At 38.4% G+C, this 23,168-nt stretch overlaps 1 protein-coding gene across 6 annotated transcripts in view; it reads left to right on the top strand.

The window, feature by feature from the left end:
- LOC143018525 (acyl-coenzyme A diphosphatase NUDT19-like) overlaps positions 1 to 19,714 on the top strand; it is a 139,570-nt gene extending 119,856 nt beyond the window's left edge. For 4 of the 6 annotated variants that reach the window (XM_076174077.1, XM_076173997.1, XM_076174154.1 and 1 more), the window contains one exon: positions 15,648 to 19,714. In XM_076174077.1, coding sequence (XP_076030192.1) covers positions 15,648 to 15,865 — 218 coding nt within the window. In that variant the 3' untranslated portion in view covers positions 15,866 to 19,714. The remainder of the gene's footprint in view (positions 1 to 15,647) is intronic. The other 2 variants (XR_012965771.1, XR_012965772.1) reach the window with 2 other exon arrangements.
- The last annotated feature ends 3,454 nt before the right edge of the window (positions 19,715 to 23,168 follow it).

Below are 23,168 nucleotides of genomic sequence, written 5' to 3' on the forward strand. Positions count from 1 at the left end.
TACGTTTTCTTAAGACTGTCTTTATTCAAGGTACTAATCACTTGTTCTTGTGTGTCATTTGTTCTTGTGTGTCGTCTAAGTCCCAATTTCAAACCATTTATCATGATTCTGGGATGGTTAAAATTTTGGAATCTACAGTGACTCCTTTCAACTCCACTTCTACTCTATTGATTGCTGTGGAGTGCAATGATGTCAACTTTATTATGCAACCTTCCACAGTTAGCAAAGCTTCCTTTAGAGTTGGTGAATTCTAATTAAGTTCTGGGATTTCTTGAACATGTGAGTTGTGTTCTTTGTCTTTTTCTTCTTGTGGTTATCTGTTCTTGAATAGGTTGGTCTGCCCCAGTACTATTCAATCTAACATTGTTATCTTCCCAATCTATCTCAATAGGTTCTCTTATCACAGATGTAGGCTCTAAGTCTGGTTGATTTAAAAATGAGATTAACTGTGACATATGATCATGCCCTCTTTTCTCATTGTTGCAAATCCTGTCAATAAATCTCCTGGAAAGAGATTCTTCTACAACTATCACCTTAATGTGCAAGTGCTCATTTTTATACAAAATAACATCTAACTCCCTTCAGACTGCTTCCCAATAAAGGTCACAATAGAATAAGAAAGAAAAATAAAACCCATACAAGAAAACATAAACTACAAAAAATCATGTTGGCAAACACAGAAGAATTAGAAATGGCTAAAGTCATGAACAATCACTTCAAATCTGTTTTCACCAGAAAGCACAATATTGGGACAAAGGAAATGAAAGGCGATCTCCCCCCATGAGCAAGAAAAACAAAAACACAAAAAGAAATAATAGAACATCTATCAAACCTTGATGTCAGGAAATCACATGGCCCGGATGGAATTGCAAATTGGATTCTAAAAGAATGCAAAGAAGAACTAATGGACAAAATACATAACATAATAAGTTGCTCACTTAAAGAAGGAAAAATACCAAAAGACTGGAAAATTGCAAACATTGTACCAATATATAAAGTAGAAAACAAGGAAGAACCAACTAACTAAAGGCCAGTCTCACTAACAAGCACTATATCCAAAATTTGTGAGAAAATCATCAAGAATAGATGGGTAAAACACCTGGAAGACAACAACATAATAAACCCAAGACAATTTGGGTTTAGACAAGGAAGATCATGTACCACAAACTTAATATGTTTCTACTCAAGATTAATAGGCATAGTGCAAGAAAGGAATGGTTGGGCTGATTGTGCCTTCCTGGACTTACAAAAAGCTTTTGAGAAAGTACCACACAAAAAATTATTTTAAAAAATGGAACATAAAGAAGGGATACAAGGAAACCTACTAAAATGGATGGAGGACTTCCTGATTGGTAGAAAGATGAGAGTAGTGCTCAGAGAAAAATATTCAGGTTGGAAAGAGGTGATCAGTGGACTACTGCAAAAGGATTGCGAATCACTGCAGGAAGACCTGAATAAGGTATGGAACTGGAGTCAGAAATGGGAAGTGGACTTCAATATTAACAAGTGTAGCATAATGGAGTTTGGAAAAAGCAAAGATAGAATATCAGGACAATATAAAATTGGAACCAAGTAGGTAAAGAAGTTGAGATCCGAAAAAGATTTGGGTGTAATTATCTCAAACGACTTGTCCTATGATAAACAGATAAACAAAATTGTCAGAGAATCCTACAACTTGCTAAGATCAATAAAAGTGGCTTTTACATATTTGGACGAAGAAATGATTAAAAAAAATATTAGTCACACTGATAAGGCCTAAACTAGAATATGCAGCGACATTGTGGTTACACAGTACAGTAAGTCCTCATTATACGGTACATAGGCATTCCTGAAAACCTTACCACAAATTGAAATTACCGTATACTGAACCTATTATAACATGTAATAATAGGATATGGTAGATGTACCTTCTCCCTGCTCTTTCCTCTTCAAAATATCTAGCAGATACCATATCTGTGAATTTTTCTTACTGTAAATAGAATCGAGGGTAGTAATGACCAAATACTGTAACTGTGAATTTACTGGATAAAGAATTACCGTATAAGGAGGACTCACTGTACCAAAAAGAATATAAAGAAAATAGAAAGAATCCAGAGAGCAGCCACAAAAATGGCACCTGCACTTGCAAACTTGTCATATGAGGAGAGATTGGCTAAACTGGAGTTACCAACTCTGGAGCAAAGGAGAGAGAGAGGTGACCTACTGACCATCTATGGAATCATGAAGGGCACAGAAATACTTGATATAGAGGACTTGTTAAACTGGGACAAAAGAAGCACAAGAGGACATGGAAAGAAAAGAAAAAAACATAGCTACAGAAGAGATCTGAAGAAAAACAGTTTTCCACATAGAGTGATGGACACTTGGAACAAACTGGACAATGAAATAGTGTGTGCAAAAACCATTCATGAGTTTAAGAGCAAACTAGACACTGTGAGAAACAAAGGCAGGACACCACGAGTGTAGCTCTCCTTCCTGCAAAATACAACTAGGTAAATACACAGATGGAATAGAAAAGAACTTGGAGGCCTTTGCTATAGATCAGTTTCTATCTATAGACAGAGCAGTAGAAGACATAGCTGTGACTGTTCAGAAAACCACTAAGACATATATCAAGAGGCTACAAAAAAAAAAAATAATAATCATAAACCTTAGCTACACACCCTAGGTAGCCACCCTCAAGAAAAAGAGAAGCAGCAAAAATAAGAAACAACAGCAAAAGGAAATAAAAACTCACAGAAAAAGAAAAAGAACAACTAATGAAAAAAATCACAAAACAATAAGAAAGAAAACTGGGAAAACTCAAATAAATATCTTCTAGCAATTTATTAGAATCACCCTCCACAGAGTGGTTCCCAACAGTCAGCAAGATGAATACAAACAACTTAACAAGCACTACAGAATAGAGCTTTTAGAATTATAACAATAAAAACACACAAAAAGGCAAACTAATAAGTATATTTGGCAAATGAAGTACATAGAATTTCCCTCATCATCTCCAAAGACAGCATTTTCCTGTGATGTTTTCCATATGGAGGAGTCATGAAGATGATACAGGCATCAAATCACACAAACAATAGCAACCAAGATGGCACCTACACAAATTTGACATATGAACAAAGATTGGAGAAATTACAACTGACAACACTAGAGCAGAGAAGGGAGAAAGGCGATTTGTTGACCATCTTTAGAATTATGAAAGGAATGGAAGTTCTTGATAGAGATGACCTATTAAAATGGGACAAAAGAGAAACGAGAGGACACGCAAAGAAACTAAAGACAGTTACAGAAGAGACCTGAAAAAGAACAGTTTCCCACACAGGGTGATTGACGTCTGGAACAAATTGAACAGTAAAACAGTTAATGCCAGAATTATACACGAATTCAAAAGCAAACTAGATGTAGAGAGATACAACAACTGGTCAACATGAGCATAGCTCCAGTCCCATAAAATACAACTAGGTAAACTAGGTAAATACTTCTAACCATATTGGCACCAGAGAAAAGGATATCAAAGGTTTAGAAATATCATCATTATTCCACCATTTACCAGTTAGAGAATAACAAAAGTGGCCAAATCCACATGGTTTCAACTAGAGGGAGGAAGCACCATACATACCACCAGATGGAAAATTATGTATTTACCTAATGGTAGTGTACAGAAAAGGAGCAATACTTGTTGGGTCCCATCTACTCTCCAGTGTAACATACCTAGCCTCAAATTCATGTAAATTGACTGTCATCATAACCCTGTACAAGAACAAGGGTGAAAAGTCTGACTGCTCCAACTACTGGGGAATCACCCTACTCTCCATCATTACCAAAGTACTTGCCAGAATTCTCCTAAACATGCTTGTACCATCCATTGCTGAAGAAAACCTCCCAGAGAGCTAATGTGGCTTCTGACCCAACAGAGGCACGACGGACATGGTGTTCATTCTCCGCCAACTCCAGAAGTGCCTTGAACAAAACAAGGGGCTCTATGCTACTTTTGTCAACCTTACAAAACCATTCAATACAGTGAGTAGGACAGGGCTGTGGCTCATCCTGGAATGCCTTGGTTGTCCCCCCAAATTTCTAAAGATGGTGATCCAGCTGAATGAAAGTCAGTGCAGCCAGATCAGACTAAACAGGGACCTATCGGAGCCTTTTGCCATCTCCAATGGGGTGAAGCAAAGTTGCATCTTGGCACCAACTCTCTTCAGTATCTCCTTCACTATGATGCTCAAGCAAGCTACAGAAGACCTGGATGATGAGGATGTGGTATATGTCAGGTACCATCTGGATGGTAGCCTCTTCAACCTATGGTGCCCCCAAGCCCACACCAAGATGCAGGAGAGACTGATTCAGAACCTTCTCATCATGGATAATGTTGCCCTTGTCACCCACACAGAGCAAGCCCTGCAGCACATCATGCCTTGCTTTGCAGATGCCTCATGGCTTTTTGGCCTTGAGGTCAGTCTTAACCACTTCCATACGGTGACGCCTACGTAGGCATCATGAGGAGCAAGTGGGTACGCGATGATGCCGACGTCGGCGTCTTGATTATATTTATTGTAGTCATACCTATGTAACCTCCATTCTCTCTAAACTGGCTTCATCAAATTTTCTATGGTTATCAAAATTCACGGGTGAAAGAGAACGAATGATTGAGCACTGACTTTATTTTTTATAATGCAATGATTATGATGCAACATTGCACGTCGGGCAGCTAATGCTACCAGACATGCGATGTGCCCCGGAGTGAAGAGGTTAAGAAAATGGAAGTCCTTCATCAGCCTACCCCACAAATCACCTACCACCAGCCCCATATAACCACTGGCAATATGGAGCTGAAATCAACACAGCAGTTCACTTACCTGGGCTGCACCATCTCCGATGCAAGGATTGATAAAGAAATCAACAACAGACTTTCTAAGGCCAACAGCTTTTTTGGCAGACTGTACAAATGAGTCTGGAACAACAAAAACCTGAAGAGCAAGACAAAGATCTGCATCTACAGGGGTGTTGTTCTTGCCACTCTTCTCTATGGCTCCGAGACCTGGGTCACCTACCACAGTCATATCTGTCTCCTCAAGTATGTCCAACATTGCTCCCTCCACACAATCCTCAACATCCACTGGAGTGACTTCACCACAAAAAAGTTCTGGAGCAGGCAGAGGTCCCCAGCATTGAAGCCATGCTACTGAAATATCAGCTCCAGTGGGCAGGGCATGTCTCCAGAGTGGAAGACTATCGCCTACTAAAGATTGTCCTGTATGGTGAACTCTTCACCGGTCATCGAGAAAGGAGCCTCCAAGAAGCGATACAAGGACTGCTTCAAGAAGTCCCTCACTGCATGCCACATTGACCACCAGTGCTGGTCAGACTAAACTGAAGACTGTGGTGCCAGGTGTTACACAATCCATCAAGCTGTCACCCAGTTTGAAGTCGACAGGAGGGATGCACTCAAAAACAAGCACCTAAAGAGGAAGGCTTGTGCCGCCTTCACCACAGCACAAGACACAGTTCGTGGAATTGCCTTTCCCACATTGGTCTGGTTAGCCATGAACATACCTGAAATCAACGATGTGGACAACCTTCTTAAATCTTTGTTCATGAGACCAAGCCATGACAGACAGGTCAAACTACTCAGGGAGCCCCTATTTGGATTCATGGACCCTGTTAAGGACCTGTTTGGATGTTGGTGAGGTTCAGATATGGGAAGGATTACTATATTAACATAGAATAGGCCTGGCCACAGAATCAAACTGCCCTAGATGCAAAGATATTGAACACCTCATCCTACATTGCCCCACATTAACAATCTCTAGACAATAACATATAACATATTATTTCTTCTGTGAGTGACCTATGGGTCCATCTGGTGGCTGTTACCAGTCACCTGGGGGCCATGGGTGTCCTGCAAAAGATACCTGTGGTAACAGCTTGATTATATAACTTTTGTGGTGTGTAGATTGTGTGGCTAGCTTTCTTTCTGGAATTAGAGTTATGTGTATATTGTGTTTATATAGGAACTGAAGCAGCTTTGTGTATTTGTTTGTGATTCCATTCATGTATGTTTGTATTATTCAAGGTATGTTTTTATTTTGGTGTATTTACCTAGTTGTATTTTGCAGGAGGAGAGCTATGCTGCAGTTGTATCTTTCCACATCCAGTTCTTTCTTAAAATCGTGTATAGTTTTTGCACTCACTGTTTCCTCTTTCAATTTGTTCCATGTATCTATTAATCTGTGTGAAAAGCTGTTTTTTCAGATCTCTTCTGTAACTGTCTTAAGTTTCTTCTTGTGTCCTCTTGTATTTATTCAGTCCCATTTTAGTAGGTCACCCTTATCAAGGATTTCCATCCCTTTCATAATTCTGTAGATGGTTAGCAAATCACCTCTTTCTCTTCTTTGTTCTAGAGTTGATAAGTTTAGTTTGTCCAATTTGAGATAATTACTCCTAGATCCCTTTCTGAGTTTACTTTTGTAACTTCCTTTGTACCAATTGACCCGATAATCTATTTTTGCTTTTTCCAAATTCCCTCATACTATATTTCTTAATACTGAAATTTACTTCATTCTTTTTACTCCATTTCCAGACTGTAGCATTGTATCAGTGAGGAAAGTTGAAAAACGGGGTCTTGCTTTTCTTGAGTTTATTAGCAAGCCATGTAAACAAATAAGCGACGTCTAGAACGTCTTCGTATCAGTAACTTAACATAAACAAAAGATGTCTACATAGGATTCAATTAGATACACACGACTAAAAGTGCTGTATAGGATCTAAACCTATTACAAAGTATAAAACATGAGAATCACATATATAAGGAATCTACAGCACCAGTATACAATTCTTTAACACCATCTACATGCATATAAAACTAATAATAAGACAATTAATCTCAATTTACCACATCCCTTTTCCCTTATTGAAAAAGGAGTATCCAAAAGAACATAACTGAAACATTGATCTTTATAACACCACAGTTATAGGTTCAATCTATCAGGTGGTTTCACAACTCTGCTAGATCTTCTAACTGGTTGTGGACTTGGTACATTCACAGCATTATCATCATTATCAACATTTACAGAGGAATTTTCATCAGCCTTATCCATTACTTCTGAACTATCAGGACAGTGTCCTTGACCTGAAGAATACATAGGCACAAAAGGTTTACTGCTACCCAAGTTATCTTTACGTACAGTGTCATTACTGGGAACAGTTGGTGTATATCTAGGCATTAGTTGATCAGAACGTCTTTTCCAAACAATGTTTCCAAAATCTTTTAACATCACTTTGTAGTTTCTCACACCTAGAACTTCAATTACTTTCCCTTCCAACCATGAATGACCTTTGCCATAATTCTTTACAAAAACAGCATCATCAATCTTATATTCAGACTTTTCAAACTTACACTCTTTTTCCAAAACCTTTTCCTTCTTATTTTGTGGTTTAATTTTCTCAATTATACCTCTGAAGTTTCTGTTAAACATTAGCTCAGCTGGAGCTTTACCTGTGGAACAATGAATTGAACGTCTGTAGTTATACAAAAATCTACAAATTCTGGTTCTGATATCACCTCCCTTAAATTTACTTAATCCTTCCTTGAAAGTTTTTACAGCTCTCTCAGCTAAACCATTAGATGATGGGTTATATGGGGCTGGGGTTATATGTTTTATTCCATTCTTTTAAAAAAAATTCTCCATTTCCTCAGATACAAAAGATGAGGCATTATCTGAAACTACAATGTCAGGTAACCCAAAATTACAAAAAGTTTTTCTCAGCATAGACATTGTTACTGTAGATGTTGTTGGGTGCGAGAGGTGAATGCTAGGGTAGTGGGTCAGGGATTGGAGATGGTTAAAGAAAATGGAGAAAAGTGGGAGGTGAGCCAGCTGTTGTTTGCGGACGACACTACGCTTGTGGCAGGGTCAGAGGAGGGATTGAGGAAGCTGGTATCAGAGTTTGGGAGAGTATGTGATAGAAGAAAGCTAAAGATAAATGTGGGTAAAAGTAAGGTGATGAGATGTACAAGGGGTGAAAGTGGCAGTAGACTGGAAGTGAACATTAAGGGAGAGCGACTGGAGGAAGTGGATAGTTTTAGATACTTGGGTGCAAGTGTAGCAGGAAAAGGTGGAGTGAAGGTGGAGGTAGAATGTAGATTGAGAGAAGCGAGTAAATGCCTTGGTGGGTTAAAGAGTGTAATGAGGAATAGACATTTGGGAATGGATGCAAAGAGGAGACTGTATGAAGGAGTGATTGTGCCAACAGCACTGTATGGGGCAGAAACGTGGAACATAAGAGAAGAAGAGAGAAGGAGTTTGAATGTGTTTGAGATGAGGTGTCTGAGAAGTATGGTGGGGGTTACTAGGTTGGATAGAGTGAGAAATGAGGAGGTGAGGAGGAGAACAGGGGTGAAAAAGGATTTGGGAGATAGGGTTGATGAAAGAATATTAGGATGGTTTGGACACATGGAAAGAATGAGTGAAGAAAGACTAGTAAAAGAGGTATGGAAGGCAGATGTGGAGGGAGTGAACATGAGGGGACGTCCTACGATGAGGTGGATGGATGGGGTGAAGGGGGCTTTGGGGAAGAGGGGAATGTCTGTTAAGGAAGGGAGAGGACGGAAGACAGAGGTGAGTGGAGAATGGTTGTATATGGATGATGTTGTGATTGCATGAGGAGGAATGGGGTGGGGTAGTATGTGTGAGTAAATTTTGACGCAGCCTGAAGGGATTTCTCCCCGTCCTCTCCTTATATGCAAGGGGGGACGGAGAGGGGGGGTCGCCGATTAAATGAAGCGGCCTTGCTGTGGATGTGCTGTGTCTTGCGACACTGCTTCTGACCCAGGGCGGTGGGCAGGGTGCAGGGATGACCCGTCATCCAGGAGGTGCTCAGATGAGAGGGAGGGTGGGAGGGGTGTGGAGTGTATTTAGGGATGAAATGGGTGGGAGTGTTTTTATGCCTTTCCCTTTTTGGCTACCTCCCTTGGAAGGGGGAAAAAGCCTTGGTATATGTATGTATGTAGATGTTGTTGACTTTGTTACATGAACATCCATAAATTTTGAGTGTGAATCCACAATCACTAAGAAATAATTTTCATTGATTGGACCTGCATAGTCCATATGGAGTCTACACCAAGACTTACCCGTCTCAGGCCATGATAAGGTAACTTCCTGAGAACCTTGAAAATTTTTAAAACAAATTGAACAAGCTTTAGTAACCTCAGATATATCTTGATCTAACTTAGGCCACCATATCCAATTCCTGGCTTCAGCCTTCATAGCACTGATACCATTATGACCTACATGCAGCTATGAAAGTACACTACTTCTTAATTCAGCTGGTATAACTACTCTATTCCTGAATAGCAACACATCTTCATATAAACTTAAATCTGCTTTAACTGCTGCATATTCAGAAATAACAGGATTATCAATCCACCCAAATTTAACACGTTGGAAAACCTTCCTCAAAACAGGATCACTCTTTGTCATAACCTTAACCCTTTCATAGGAAATATTTTGATCTTCCAAATTTTCAACTAAATTCACATATTCAGCAGGTGTATGTGAGTCTAAAACAGAATCTGATACAGGCAAACGGCTCAGGGTATCTGCTACAATGTTTTGTTTGCCTGATTTAAAACACAATTGGTAATCATACTGGGATAACAATAATGCCCAACGCTGTACTCTTGCATTCGCATTGACAGGAATCTGTTTCTCACTACCAAATAAACCAAGTAGAGGTTTGTGATCTGTACGGAGCACAAACTTACGTCCAAGCAAAAAATATTGAAACTTAGTTACAGCGTACACTAACGCTAGAGCTTCTTTGTCCAACTGAGAATAATTTAGCTCAGCAGCAGACAGCTTTTTACTTGCAAAGTAAACTGGTCTTGGACTACCATTCATTTCTTGAATTAACACACATCCTACTCCTACTGGTGAAGCATCTACTTCAACAATAACATCATGTTCACCATCAAAATTGGCTAGTAAATCAGAGTTGGCTAACTCTTCCTTAACAGTCATAAATGCTTTTGCTTCAACAGAAGACCACTTAAATTTTGCATTTTTCTTCAGTAAATCATACAGAGGTGCTAATACACTTGAAAATTTTCTTACAAACCTACAATAATAAGTTACTAGACCCAAAAATGATTGAACTTCACATACAGACTTTGGTATAGGTGCATCTAAAATAGCAGCAAGTTTCTTTGGTGAAGGTTTTATGCCATCACCTGAAATGACATATCCTAAGTATTCTAAGGAATTGGTATTCAGTACAGTTTTCTTTTTGTTAATAGCAACATTATGTTTCTGAAATACCTTCAACACTTTATCTAATCTCATATCATGTTCCTCTTTAGTCTCTCCGACTAATATGTCATCTAAGAAGGCAACTACTCCATCTATATTCATCAATAATTGGGATATCAATCTTTGGAAGATGGCAGGAGATGATGCAAGTCCAAAGGGTAATCTTTTATATTTAGATAGATCTTTATGAGTATTAATAACTAGCAATTCTTGATTCTCATCATCTACTGGCACCTGTAAGTAAGCATCCTTTAAATCAATCTTTGAGAATATCTTGCTTTTCCCAACAACAGCAAGGATTTCATCAACTTTAGGCAGAGGGTACTGGTCACATGAAATATTTTTGTTTAACTCCTTGAAATCTACACAGATATGCATTGACTTTTTGTCAGCTTTTAACACTGGTACAATAGGAGCTGCCCAAGTACTAGAATGTACTGGTTCAATGATATTGTTATCAACTAACTCTTCTAAAGCATCTTCTACCAATTTTCTGTAGTGGTAGGGCACAGGCCTTGCTTTTTTCCAACTAGGCACAGCACCGCTCTTTAGGTACCTTTGCTACAACACATGAAATTGGCAATCTAGAATCAGCTGAAAAATTATCTAATTGTACCTTGGAATCCAAAACATTAACTCCTTCCTCTATACCTGTGAGTGCAATACCAATTTTAGGCATTAAATCTCTTCTACATAAGTTAGAGTTATTAGATTCAACTACATACAAACTTTGAATTACATTGTGACCATTATAAAATATATTTGCATAAACCTTACCCAAAACATGCAAATCATTATTACCATAAGCCTTCAAAATTTTATCACTAGGCTCCAAAGATAAATTTAATTTCTTAACCCAATGCAATGTTAGGGTAGACACACTGGCACCACAGTCAATTTCATACGGCACATTATGACCTTCAATATTAATATCAACCTTATTTCTCACTGGCAAAACCTTACCTACAACACTGTGTACAGGTTCATGAGAAATATCAACACTAACCACTTCTGGAAGGCTAGGTCGATCCACTAAATGTAACAATTGGTTATCATCACTACCAGTATCTCGCTCTTCCTGAGAAATTCCCTCGAAAACCATATTAGTTTTCTTTTTTCCAAACGTCTTCTTGTTGGTAAATTTTCCAAAAGATCCTTTCTGGGCACTTTGTGACTTACCATGAGTCCCTGTATGTTTACCAGACACAGACTAATCAAGACAGCACACTCGTTTTAGGTGTCCTCTCGTGTTACAAACTGACCAAGTTAGGTGCTTAAACCTACAGTTCTCACTTTTATGTGGATACCCGGAATGCTTACAACTTTCTTTTTTCTGACTATTAACATATTCAGAACTAACCCCCACTTTCCTTACTTCAGTAGTCGGGAGCTTTTCTCCAACAAAAGCTTTTTCCAAATTTAGAATTTTCTCTAAAATGTCCGTTGAAGACATAGTTTGTAAATCCAAATTCTCAGCAACTAAGTTCGGGAAATACACTTCAGTTTCTATTGCCATGAATAGTTGGTCTCTCACTCGAGCATCAAATAAGGTATCAAAACTACAATCCTTGGCTAGACTTTTCAAGTCAGCATACAAGTCTCTTAAACTTTCATCAGATTTTTTTCTTTCTATTCTGAAATTTGATTAAACTCCGATGATAGCTCGGTTTTACCTTGTAATGTGCTTCTAAAAGCTTCTCTAAATCATTATAGGTTTTCACATGTGGCAAATCAGGTGAAGTCAGGGAGGCAAGCGTGCTATACGTATCACTTCCTAATGATACTAATAAAGAATTTTTCTTCTTGTTATCATCAGTGATTCCATTGTATGCAAAATGAGCTTGCAGCATACTAAGCCATATCTCCCATCTAATCTTATTGGGGTCAAAACAGTCAATCTTACCCGAGTTATTTGCCATTGTAAATCTACTTGCATTAAATCCTGTTTCCTTGTGAAACTAATGACTCGTAGCCTGCTAAACCAAGGCTTTTTTCGAATCCAGAGTGGCCAGGACGGTTCCGATGGAGTGAATAGGCGAGTATATCTTCATCCTTCGATTTCTCCACCATCAGTTGGAAAGGCAGCTATTTCTGTCTTCTAAAACTTAAATCAGTCCTTTAGCACACAAATCCACAAATCCTCGTCGCCACTGTAGCATTGTGTCGGTGAGGAAAGTTGAAAAACGGGGTCTTGCTTTTCTTGAGTTTATTAGCAAGCCATGTAAACAAATAAGCGACGTCTAGAACGTCTTCGTATCAGTAACTTAACATAAACAAAAGATGTCTACATAGGATTCAATTAGATACACACGACTAAAAGTGCTGTATAGGATCTAAACCTATTACAAAGTATAAAACATATGAGAATCTACATAAGGAATCTACAGCACCAGTATACAATTCTTTAACACCATCTACATGCATATAAAACTAATAATAAGACAATTAATCTCAATTTACCACACAGACTTTGTCCTGGTCTTCTTAAAAAGATTTGCAATCTTCTTCTGTACTTACCCTCTTCAATAGTTTTGCATCATTTGCAAAGAAGTTCATATAACATTCGACACCTTCATCCTTGTCGTTTATATAAACAGCAAACATTATTGGAGCCAATACAGAACCTTGGGGGACTCTGCTTATTTACCCAATTTGAATTCTTTTCTCTAAGTACTACCCTCATTTTTCTTCTGTTCAAGAAATCATTCATCCATTCCAATAATTTTCCTTATATTCCACCTATTGTTTCAATTTTTCTCAGTAGCTTTTTGTGTGGTACTTTGTCAAAAGTCTTTGTAAGTCCAAGAAGACACAGTTTGCCTAACCATCTCTTTCTTGTATTATTTCTATTAATCTTGAGTAAGAGCATATTAAGTTTATAGTACATGATCTTCCACTTCTAAATCCAAATTGTTTGGGGTTTAGTAACTCTTTCGTATATTTTTGCAATTGTGCTTGTAAGGGATACCGGTCTATAGTTTGTTGGATTTTCTTTATCTCCTCCTTTGTATATTGGTACAATAAAGCAACACAAGATTGAATCTTGTGTTGCTTTTCCTTCTTTGAGTGAGAAATCAATTATCTTGTGTATTTCATCTGTAAGTTCATCTATACATTCTTTCAATATCCAGTTCGCTATTCCATCAGGCCCATATGACTTTCTGATGTCAGGGTTCTTTATTTGGTTCCTTATTTTTTTCTGTGTCACCGTTATTTCTTTAATTTTGGGGGATCCTTCTCGCTGTCCTTTGTCCCATATTTGTGAGCTTTCAATTATAAATACAGACCTAAAGTGTCTGGTCACTACTTTAGCCATTTCTACATTTTCTATATATTCTTTGTTTCCTTCATGCAGTTTCACTACTTCATGTTTGTCTTTTAGTTTATCATTTATATATCTGTAGAATAGTTTAGGTTGGTCTTTGCATATGTCTATTATATCTTTTTCGTAGTTTCTTTTTTCCTCTTTGCGTATATCTACATATTCATTTCTCAGTTTGATGTATGTTTGCCATTTAGTCACTTTTTTTTTTGTCTTTTTTTCCATTTTTTCCAGTTTTATCTCTTCTATCTTTAGAATCGCTACACTTTTTATTATACCAACACTTTATGTTAACCCTTTTTTGTTCCCTCCTTATATTTTTCTTTAAAAATGTTCCATTTCTCTTCCATCTTTGTTTCATCATTTGAAAATTTTCCCAACAAGTGTTTTGAATCTTTTTTCGAAGTTTTACAAAGTCAGTTTTGTTGTACATTAATCTTCCTTCTCTGTGTTTCTCATTTCTTCTCACATAATTTTATTCTTTAAGCTCTAAATCTATTAGTGTGTGGTCACTCTTCCCAATTGGTGACTTAAAATTAGTTTCATCCACAATTTCAGGCTCAGAAGTTAATATCAAGTCTATTCTCAATGGTTCTTCCTTGTGTATATATCTAATGTTGTCTTTGATACATTGAGTCAATATATAATCAATGGTCAGATCCATTAGGATGTTGCCCCCGAGTTCCTCTCCACCTTTTATTGTTAATTCTTCCCAATTTATTTCCTTTGCGTTAAAGTCACCCATAATTACCGGTACTATGTTTTCTCCATATTTCAGTGTCTCAGTTAATTCATTATTTGTGTCTTCTAGTAATTTTGAGTGCTCACTGTCAGGCCAAGTCTTAGTTTTTGGGGGCACATATACAACTATGAACTTTCTGCTTTTCATACTGCTATTTTCAACTTTGTGATCAGTTCCCCATTTTCCTTACCTTCTGCTATCTTTATTACATTTAAACCCTTTCTAATCAATAATATGACTCCTCTGTTTATCCATTCTGTTTTTCGACCAAAGGTTGTATAAACCTTGCCCCACCATACTTGATTGTATAGGACCTTTCAGTTTTGTCTCCACAATTCCCATTATGTCTGGTTTCTCTATTGACAAATAGTTGTTTAATTCATTTATTCCAGAAATCATACCATCCATGTTTGTATATGTCACTTTTAATTTTTTTTTTTTTTTTTTTTTTTTTTTTTTTTTTTTTTTTTTTTTAATGTTTCCATATTTCTGATGTACCATTTTCTCAGTCTCAGATCCAGTACTCTCAAAAAAAAAGAAAGAAAAAAAAAAAAAAAAAAAATCAGTCTGAACTTTTCTTGTTTTTTTCCTTAGCATCATTTCTTAGTGCCCTGTCTTTCACTATTTCCTCTTCGTTCATTTCCTTTTTTATCCACACATTTTGTCATTTTCACTGTTTGCTAGTTTAGCTGCTTTTGATAGTATTTCTTTCACTATCATTTGAGTTCTTAGTTTGTGTTTATGGGTGTATGAGTTGTGATTGCAATTCCAATTCTCATTGTGCTGGTTTGTGTTGGTGAGTGTAGTGCATGTGAACAGGTACCATGAGTGGCATATGTTGCATTTGATGGATGAATGAGAGAAGTTGATTGGTTTTATACATGTTGGGTATGTGTATGGGGCTGGGTTGGTTTCTAAATTTCTGGCTATTAGGTGTGGGAAGGCAGACACAGGGGTGAGAAAAACAGGAATGAAAGTGGGGGAGATATTGGAGAGAAGTAGTAAGGTGAATAGAGCGAGTTTCTAGGCCTGATCCTGAAACCAGGTACCAACTCTGAAGAGCCATACTTCCTTGTGGAGGTGGAATTGTTGTGTCCACTTGCAGAAAGGCTGCATTAAACTCGATAAGAGATGTGTTCTTTGGGTCCTCTTCCTTTCTTCTCTGATGGAAAAGCCACAGAAGGGTTGGACACAATATCTTTGATGGATCAGCTTTTATGAATGATTGTATGTCTATAATACTTAGGTATAATAACTTGCTGTTTATTTCCAGGAGATGACCTATACCCAGAGGAGCCAGACTTCTTGGGTCAAAACAAGGAAAGGCTAAGAATAGATATGTCTACAGAAGAATCTCGAACAAAAAGTAGGAAATTGCATCGTTTGGAGATGAGTGGACAATCCCCATCCAAGCTTTTTATGAATATTGACCCTCCATTTGGGCATGTCAGAGTAGCTAACCTTGGTGAACTTATTTTGAGTAAGTTGTAGCCATGGAGAAAAAGGATGTTAACACTTCCCAGTACAGCTGGGATTCTTGTAGGTTTTTTGATACCATAAGGCCTACACTATGCAGTTTCATGTCCATGACCACCTATCATCCCCATCCATAAAGCTATCTAACCTTCTCTTAAAACAACTGACACTTTTAGCACTCATCACATGGTTACTTTGTCTATTCCATTTGTTGATGACTCTATTGGTAAACCAATTCTTACCTATTTCCTTTTTAAATCTACATTTGTCCAATTGAAATACATTACTATGAGTCCTGCCCTGTTATCTTGATACGATGACCTTGTCTGCATCACTCTTATGAAAGCTCTTGATCCACTTGAACAACTCTATTAGATTACCCCACACTCTGCATCTTTCTAAAAGGTGTAAATAAAGTGCCTAAGCCTGTCCTCATATGGTAAATTTCTGAGCCCATATATCAATTTGGTCATTCTCCTATGTACTTATTCTAGTGAATTTATATCCATTCAATAGGAAGGTGACCAAAAGTATACCACATAGTAAAGGATGAGTCTAACTAATGCCAGAGAGGGTTTGATAACTACCTCTGCACTTTTATTCATAATGATCCTGGCAATGAAATGTACTTTATTAGCTCTGTTCCTGGTGCTAATACACTGTTTTCTGGATTTAAAATCAGGAGTCACCTGCACTCCCAAGTCTCTCTTGCATTCAGTTTTCTCTAAAAAGCTATTATCTAAGCTATATCTGCTTTCTGGGTTGTGTAAGCCTATGTTTGATGCACTGCACTTTGTGATATTGAAGTCCATTTACCATTTCACAGACCATGTGAAAAATTTAAGATGGTACTTGTCCGTGTATACAAAGCTGCTCTCAGGGATCAGTGACACCTGCATGAGAACCAGTGGCAGAGGCATTTTGTAGCTGGTTGGCCCCTAACTCCTGGGGTTGGGGGGGTGGTCCCACAACGAAGACACTGCCATACCAGGACCACAATACTTCCATGTCATTTAAACAACAGATCACAAACATGAGGACTAAATGCACACCTAGACTTAATGGGCTTAGATAAATTCGAGAAGCAACATTTTGACAAAACAAAGAAACTAATACCGTATTTTTCGGACTATAACCCGCACCGTTATATGACCCGCACCCCCTTACACCTTAGTGAAAATCCACACAAGACCAGCACCGCTGTATGACCCGCAGTCATATGGCGTGCGCGGCAGTGTAGATCCGACGATGTATACTACCCATGCATGGGTGGCCACAGGCACAGCTCACGGCGGTTGTTGTTACGGCCGGCCGTTGACGTGGTGATCAAAGTAATTTCAAAGCTGAGGCTTTTTCTAAATTTTCTGTTTCATCAATGCTTATGTGATTTATAAAAAAAAATATATATATATGTTTTCCGATATTAGCAGGTTTCTTGGTGATATCTTGCTTTTCAGGATTCATCACAATTTGGTTTCTGAAGCTGCCACTAGATGTAGTGGTAGCTTCGATGAAAGAGGGGTGATCTCGAAAGTGTGCAACTGATCTTACGATGCCTTTGGGATGGGTTGAAGACGCGGCATTGCGATTCATGATCATGATACTAGTATTCCTCCAGTCCTATTTATTTCTGATTGTGATGAAGATGAAGAATAACCAACAAATTACATTTCAATATATTTTATTGCACTTATATATATATATATTACAAAGAACCTTAATAAATTTGTGTAAATAATGCCATAAAACCCTGTTTGATTGTTTACCGGTAATTAATCAATTGGTTTATAAATGCCATACAAACACTGGTAATTAATTCTTAAACCAAACAATTTCCAATGGTTAGTTTTCAATAGAATAGAACAATAATAGAGCACATTACTGAACTGTTATGAACAGAGTCAATGGAGCACATCGTTATTAGAAAAAAAACACAGTGATCACAGACGACAGTCAATGTTTATGAAGGCGTATCATCGCTCACAAAGCCATCGAATTCCTCATCCTCTGTATCGTCATGGAAGAGGTTGTGGTATAAATCGGCCAATTCTGATGCAGTGACCTCATCCGTTTCCATTTCGATTTCGGATTCGTCCGATTCCTTTTCCGAGTCGTAGCATGCATCGAACATTGCAGGATGGCACATTTCTGATTTACGGAAACCGTTCTGAATAGTCGATTCTTTAATTTTCTTCCATGCTTGAACGACCCACATGTAATGCACAAATTTAGCATTAAGGAATCAGGTACAGTTTGTAATTTGTAATTGCGAAAATGGCCGCCCGCTTGTTTTTGTTTGATTGCGACACACGATGTTGGTGTTGGTACCGGTCACTTGTATTGTGTTCATGCTGTTTAGTTAAGCCTGTTTTATTTGTGATAATGCCTTTATTAATAACAAGAGCATGTAAAGCGGGTAAGACAAATCCTACCTTCTCTTTGTCGTTTGTCTCGATCGTACGTGCTGTATTATGACTTTAATCAACTTCATACGACGAATCCGGTCGGTCCCCCCGCAAATCCCCGATCCGAGAGGGCACCCAGCTAAACTAATTGTTCATTTTTTTTTTTTTTTACTGTGTAAGAGGGCAATTTCTAACCAGAATCCACAGATGACCCGCACCTTTATATCACCCGCACCCCCGAAATTTGGCCCCTTTCTGAGGCAAAAAGCCACGGGTCATACACCGAAAAATACGGTACTACAGTATACAACCCATGCATATCCTCAATGACAAATGATGCAAGCACCTACCCTGTCATAAGCCTTTTTCAAATCCATAAAAGCCTTGCCTTTTCCTACAAATTTTCTCACATATCTGCCTTACCACCACAAAACTCTAATCCATGCAAACCCTACCTGTCCACTGTTCCTCACCCATTACTCCCTCCTAATCCTCTCAGTCAAAACCCTCCCATAAGCCTTCTCAGCTACACTCAAACTGATCCCTCTGAAACTACTACACTTATACTTCTCCCCTTTTCCCTTGTAAAGTGGAACTATACAGGCACTTCTCTAGTCCTATGGCACTCTACCCTCTTTTAGGCCAACGTTAAACAACCTCACCAGCCAGTCCACTGTCATTGTGTATCCCTTTTTTTTTTTTTTTTTTTTTTTTCTTTCTTTTTTTTTACACTCCATATGACACCTCATCTTTCCTTATTTCTCCTCCATTTTCCTCATTCATAGGTGTCATTTTCATAGTGCTTCCCTCTATAACTACCTCTCCCTCCCTGTCCTTCACATGTAGCAACTCCCTAAAATTCTTTGCCCATCTTCCTCTTACTGTAGTCCCTTCAATTATCATCTTTCCCTCTGCACCTTTTACCTTTTTTTCTCTACTTGATTAGACTCTTCTTCCTCTCTCAACTTCCTTCCAAAACATCTTTTTATTACTTTCAAAATTTTCCATTATACTCTTACCCCATTTCACATCTGCTCTCCTCTTCCCCTCCTTTATCTGATGCTTTACTTCTCTTTTCTTTGTATCTCTCATATGATTCTCTCATCCTATTTTTTAACCAATCTGTGAATGCTTACTTCTCTTCAACAACCTTTGCTTCATCATCCCACCATTCACAACCCTTCCCTCTATTTCCTCCCATCCTCCTTGTTTCGTACACCATCTTTGCACACTTTGTGACTCCCTCCTTGAAAAAAGAATCCCCTTTCCTCCTCTACTCCTAGTTCTACTCTATCCTTCACTCTCCCCTATGCTTCTCTCAGCTTCTTGTACTCCTTTTCTTTCTCATTAAAGCAGTTCACACCTAAGCACCTCCCTACCTTTTGTCCTTTTCCTCTTTCTCCATCTATCCTCCACTCTCAACTTACCTTCCACCAAAAAATGGTCTGATATTCCTCCATTGTCTTCCTTTTAGAATATGTACATCCAAAAATCTTCCTACTCTTCTTCTGGTTACCACTATAGTCCATTAAAGCCCTATCTACCACCCTTCCATCCACCACCCTCTCCCATGTGTACTTATGCTTGTCTTTCTTGCTAAACATTGTATTTGCTATCATCAATTCTCTTGCTAGACTCATCTCCACCATCATCTCTCCACTACAATCCAACCACTCTGTCTATTGGTTCTTCTCTTACCCTAGCATTGAGATCTCCCAATACCACTATATTGACATTTATCCCTAAACCCTCTATGCTTTCATTGAAATCTGTCCAAAAGACCTCCCTTTCCTCTACACTTCTCACTACCAGGCCCATATGCACTTACAAAAACCCACATCTCCCCAGTTTCACCTTCATCCACATTAACCTTGAAGAAACCTCCTTCCACTCCACCACATGTTTACCTATCTCTTCACTTACTAGTATAGCCACCCCTTCTCTCCCTCTTCCTCTCTTTACTCCTGACACCCTCCCAACTACACTCTCAAACTCAAACTCGCCCCTTCTTTTCAACTTAGTTTCATTCAATGCCAGAATATCCACCTTTCTTCTCACAAACATACTGCTTATCTCTTCCCTTTTACTCTCATCTGTAGTATAAGATTATATATTTAGATATATTTTTTGTATGTCTAGATAAAATCTTATAAGTAGGCTAACATCAGGTTTTGTGTACATATGTAAATATATACAATATGCTACATTTAATATGCATTTTATTTTATCAGCAACTTTTCCTTTAATGATTATATAAGTTTGCTTGAACAGTACACCATGAAGAACTTAGTTGTATCTCAAGCAATTAATTGTGCCCAATGTGGACCTGGGGTTATATCCAGTGTTACTGCAGGGTCTTACGTATCCTTCCAGTCTAAGCACTTGGGTCAAAAGTAATGGCTTTAGTCACAGTTAAGTGTGTTTGTACTCAAGATATGTTTTGGTATTTTTATATAAATTAAATATTTTTACTCTCTCCAGCTGTTTCCACTAAAAGATAAGTGTGGCTTTTAAGAACCTACTGAAAAACATGGCAAGTCAGTGTTTTGGGCGCAATGGAATTCTTTATGAATTTGTTGTATCAACAGTCGTAGAAGTGAAATGAAGTTGTTACCTTTGTCCAGAGGTCAGATAGATAAGGCAAGTGGTAGATTTCAGTGTCCCTTGGGGAATTGAGCCTAGGTTATGCAAATCCATAAAGGCACAAAAAACATCCTTACCTTTTCCTAAAGCTATCTCATATCTGCCTTGCCACAAAAATCTGACCCATGCAAACCCTACTTGTCCTAAACCCACACTATTCCTCACCAATTACTCCCTCTGTTCCTCTCCTAATCCTCTCAATCAAAACTCTCCCATAAGCCTTCCCAACTACACTCAAGAAACTGATCCCTCTGAAACTACTACACTCACACTTGTCCCCTTTTCCTCCAGTCCTCCAGCACTCTACCCTCTTTTAGACAAACATTAAACAACCTCACCAGCCAGTCCACCATCACTGTATCTCCCTTTTTTTTTTACACTCCATATGACACCCATCCAATCCAGATGGCTTACCTGCTCTCATTGTTGTAATAACTGTTTTCACCTTATCTTTCCTTATTCTCCATTTTCCTCATTCATCACTGTCATTTTCTTAGTGCTTCCCACTGTAGCTACCTTTCCCTCCCTATCCTCCTTCACATTTAGCAACTCCCTAAAATACTCTGCCTCTCTTCCTCTTACTGCCATCTCTTCCATTATCATCTCTCCATCTGCGCCTCTTACCTTTTCTTCTCTACTTGATTCACCTCCTCTTCCTCTCTTACTTTCCTTGCAAAACATATTTTTACTACTTTTAATTTTTTTTGTCATACTCTTACCCCATTTCACATCTACTCTCCTCTTTGCTTCCTTTATCTTATGCTTTACTTCTCTTTTCTTTGTACCTCTCATTTGATTCTCTCATCCTATTTTGTAACCAATCTGTGATTGCTTGTTTCTTTTCTTCTACAACCTTCTTTGTTTCAGCAACCCACCACTCAACCCTTCCTTCTATTTCCTTCCATCCTCCTTGTTCCACACACCAACTTTGCACACCTTATGACTCCCTCTTTGAACTATCCCTATTCCTCCTCCACCCCTAGTTCTACTCTATCCTTCACTCCCATTCCTCTCTCAGCTTCCTCTTGAACTCCTTTTCTTTCTCATATAAGCAATTTACTCAAAATACCTCCCTACCATCTGTCCTTTTCCTCATTTTCTCCATCTATCCTCCACTCTCAACTTACCTTCCACCAAAAAATGATCTGATATTCCTCCACTCTCTCCCCTTAGAACATGTACATCCAAAACTCTTCCTACTCTTCTCCTGGTAATCACTATGTAGTCCATTAAAGCCCTATCTATCATCCTTCCATCCCCACCCTCTTCCATGGGTAGTTATGCTTGACTTTCTTTCTAAACACTGTATTTGGTATCATCAACTCTCTAGACACATCGCCATCAACTCTCCACTACGATTTCTCCTGGAACTTCACTCTTCCCAATCACTCTGTCCATTGGTTCATTTCCTACCCTAGCATTAAGATCTCCCAATACCATTACATTGACATTTCTCCCTAAACCCACAATGCACTCATTTAAATCTATCCAAAAAGCCTCCCTTTCCTTTACACGTTTCTCACTACCAGGCCCATATGCACTTACAAAAACCCACATCTCCCTTCCCAGTTTCACCTTCATCCACATTAACCTTGAAGAAACCTCCTTCCACTCCACCACACGTTTACCAATCTCTTCATTTACTAGTATAGCCACCCCTTCTCTCCCTCTTTCTCTCTTCACTCCTGACACCCTCCCAACTCTCAAATTCAAATTTGCCCCTCCTTTTCAGCTTAGTTTCATTTACTGCCAGAATATCCATCTTTCTTTTCACAAACATACTGCCTATTTCTTCTCTTTTATTCTCATCTGTACCACATATGTACATTAAAATACCCAAACCTTAGGGTTCTGGTTGGAAAACTCCCAGACCCTCTTATGCCTTTGCTTTTTTTTTTTTAGGAATACCTCTAAGGCTACAGAGAGTAGATGTCTAGTCCTATACCCGTCCTGTTTTTGTTGCCTTACATGAATCATGTGGGAAAACGTAGTGGCAGTATTCTTCTCCCCTATCACAGGGTTCAGCAAAAAAGGAAATGAATATTCAGAGAAGTGGTACAAGACAGTATAGTTGGGGTACAGCATAATGAAGGGACAGTCACAGTATGATAAAGTATCATAATTTCTCAATTAACCCCTTCACTATGGGCCAAAATCTCGCGGGCAGCATTAGCTGCCAGACGTGCGATGTTGCGTCATAATACTCACATTATAAAAAATAAAGTTACCGCTTATATAGCTCGTTCTCTTTCACCCGTGAATTTTGATAA

This window comes from Oratosquilla oratoria, chromosome 1 (genome assembly GCF_046742065.1).
Source record: "Oratosquilla oratoria isolate Oo_2021 chromosome 1, ASM4674206v1, whole genome shotgun sequence".
NCBI classification, from domain to species: domain Eukaryota; kingdom Metazoa; phylum Arthropoda; class Malacostraca; order Stomatopoda; family Squillidae; genus Oratosquilla; species Oratosquilla oratoria.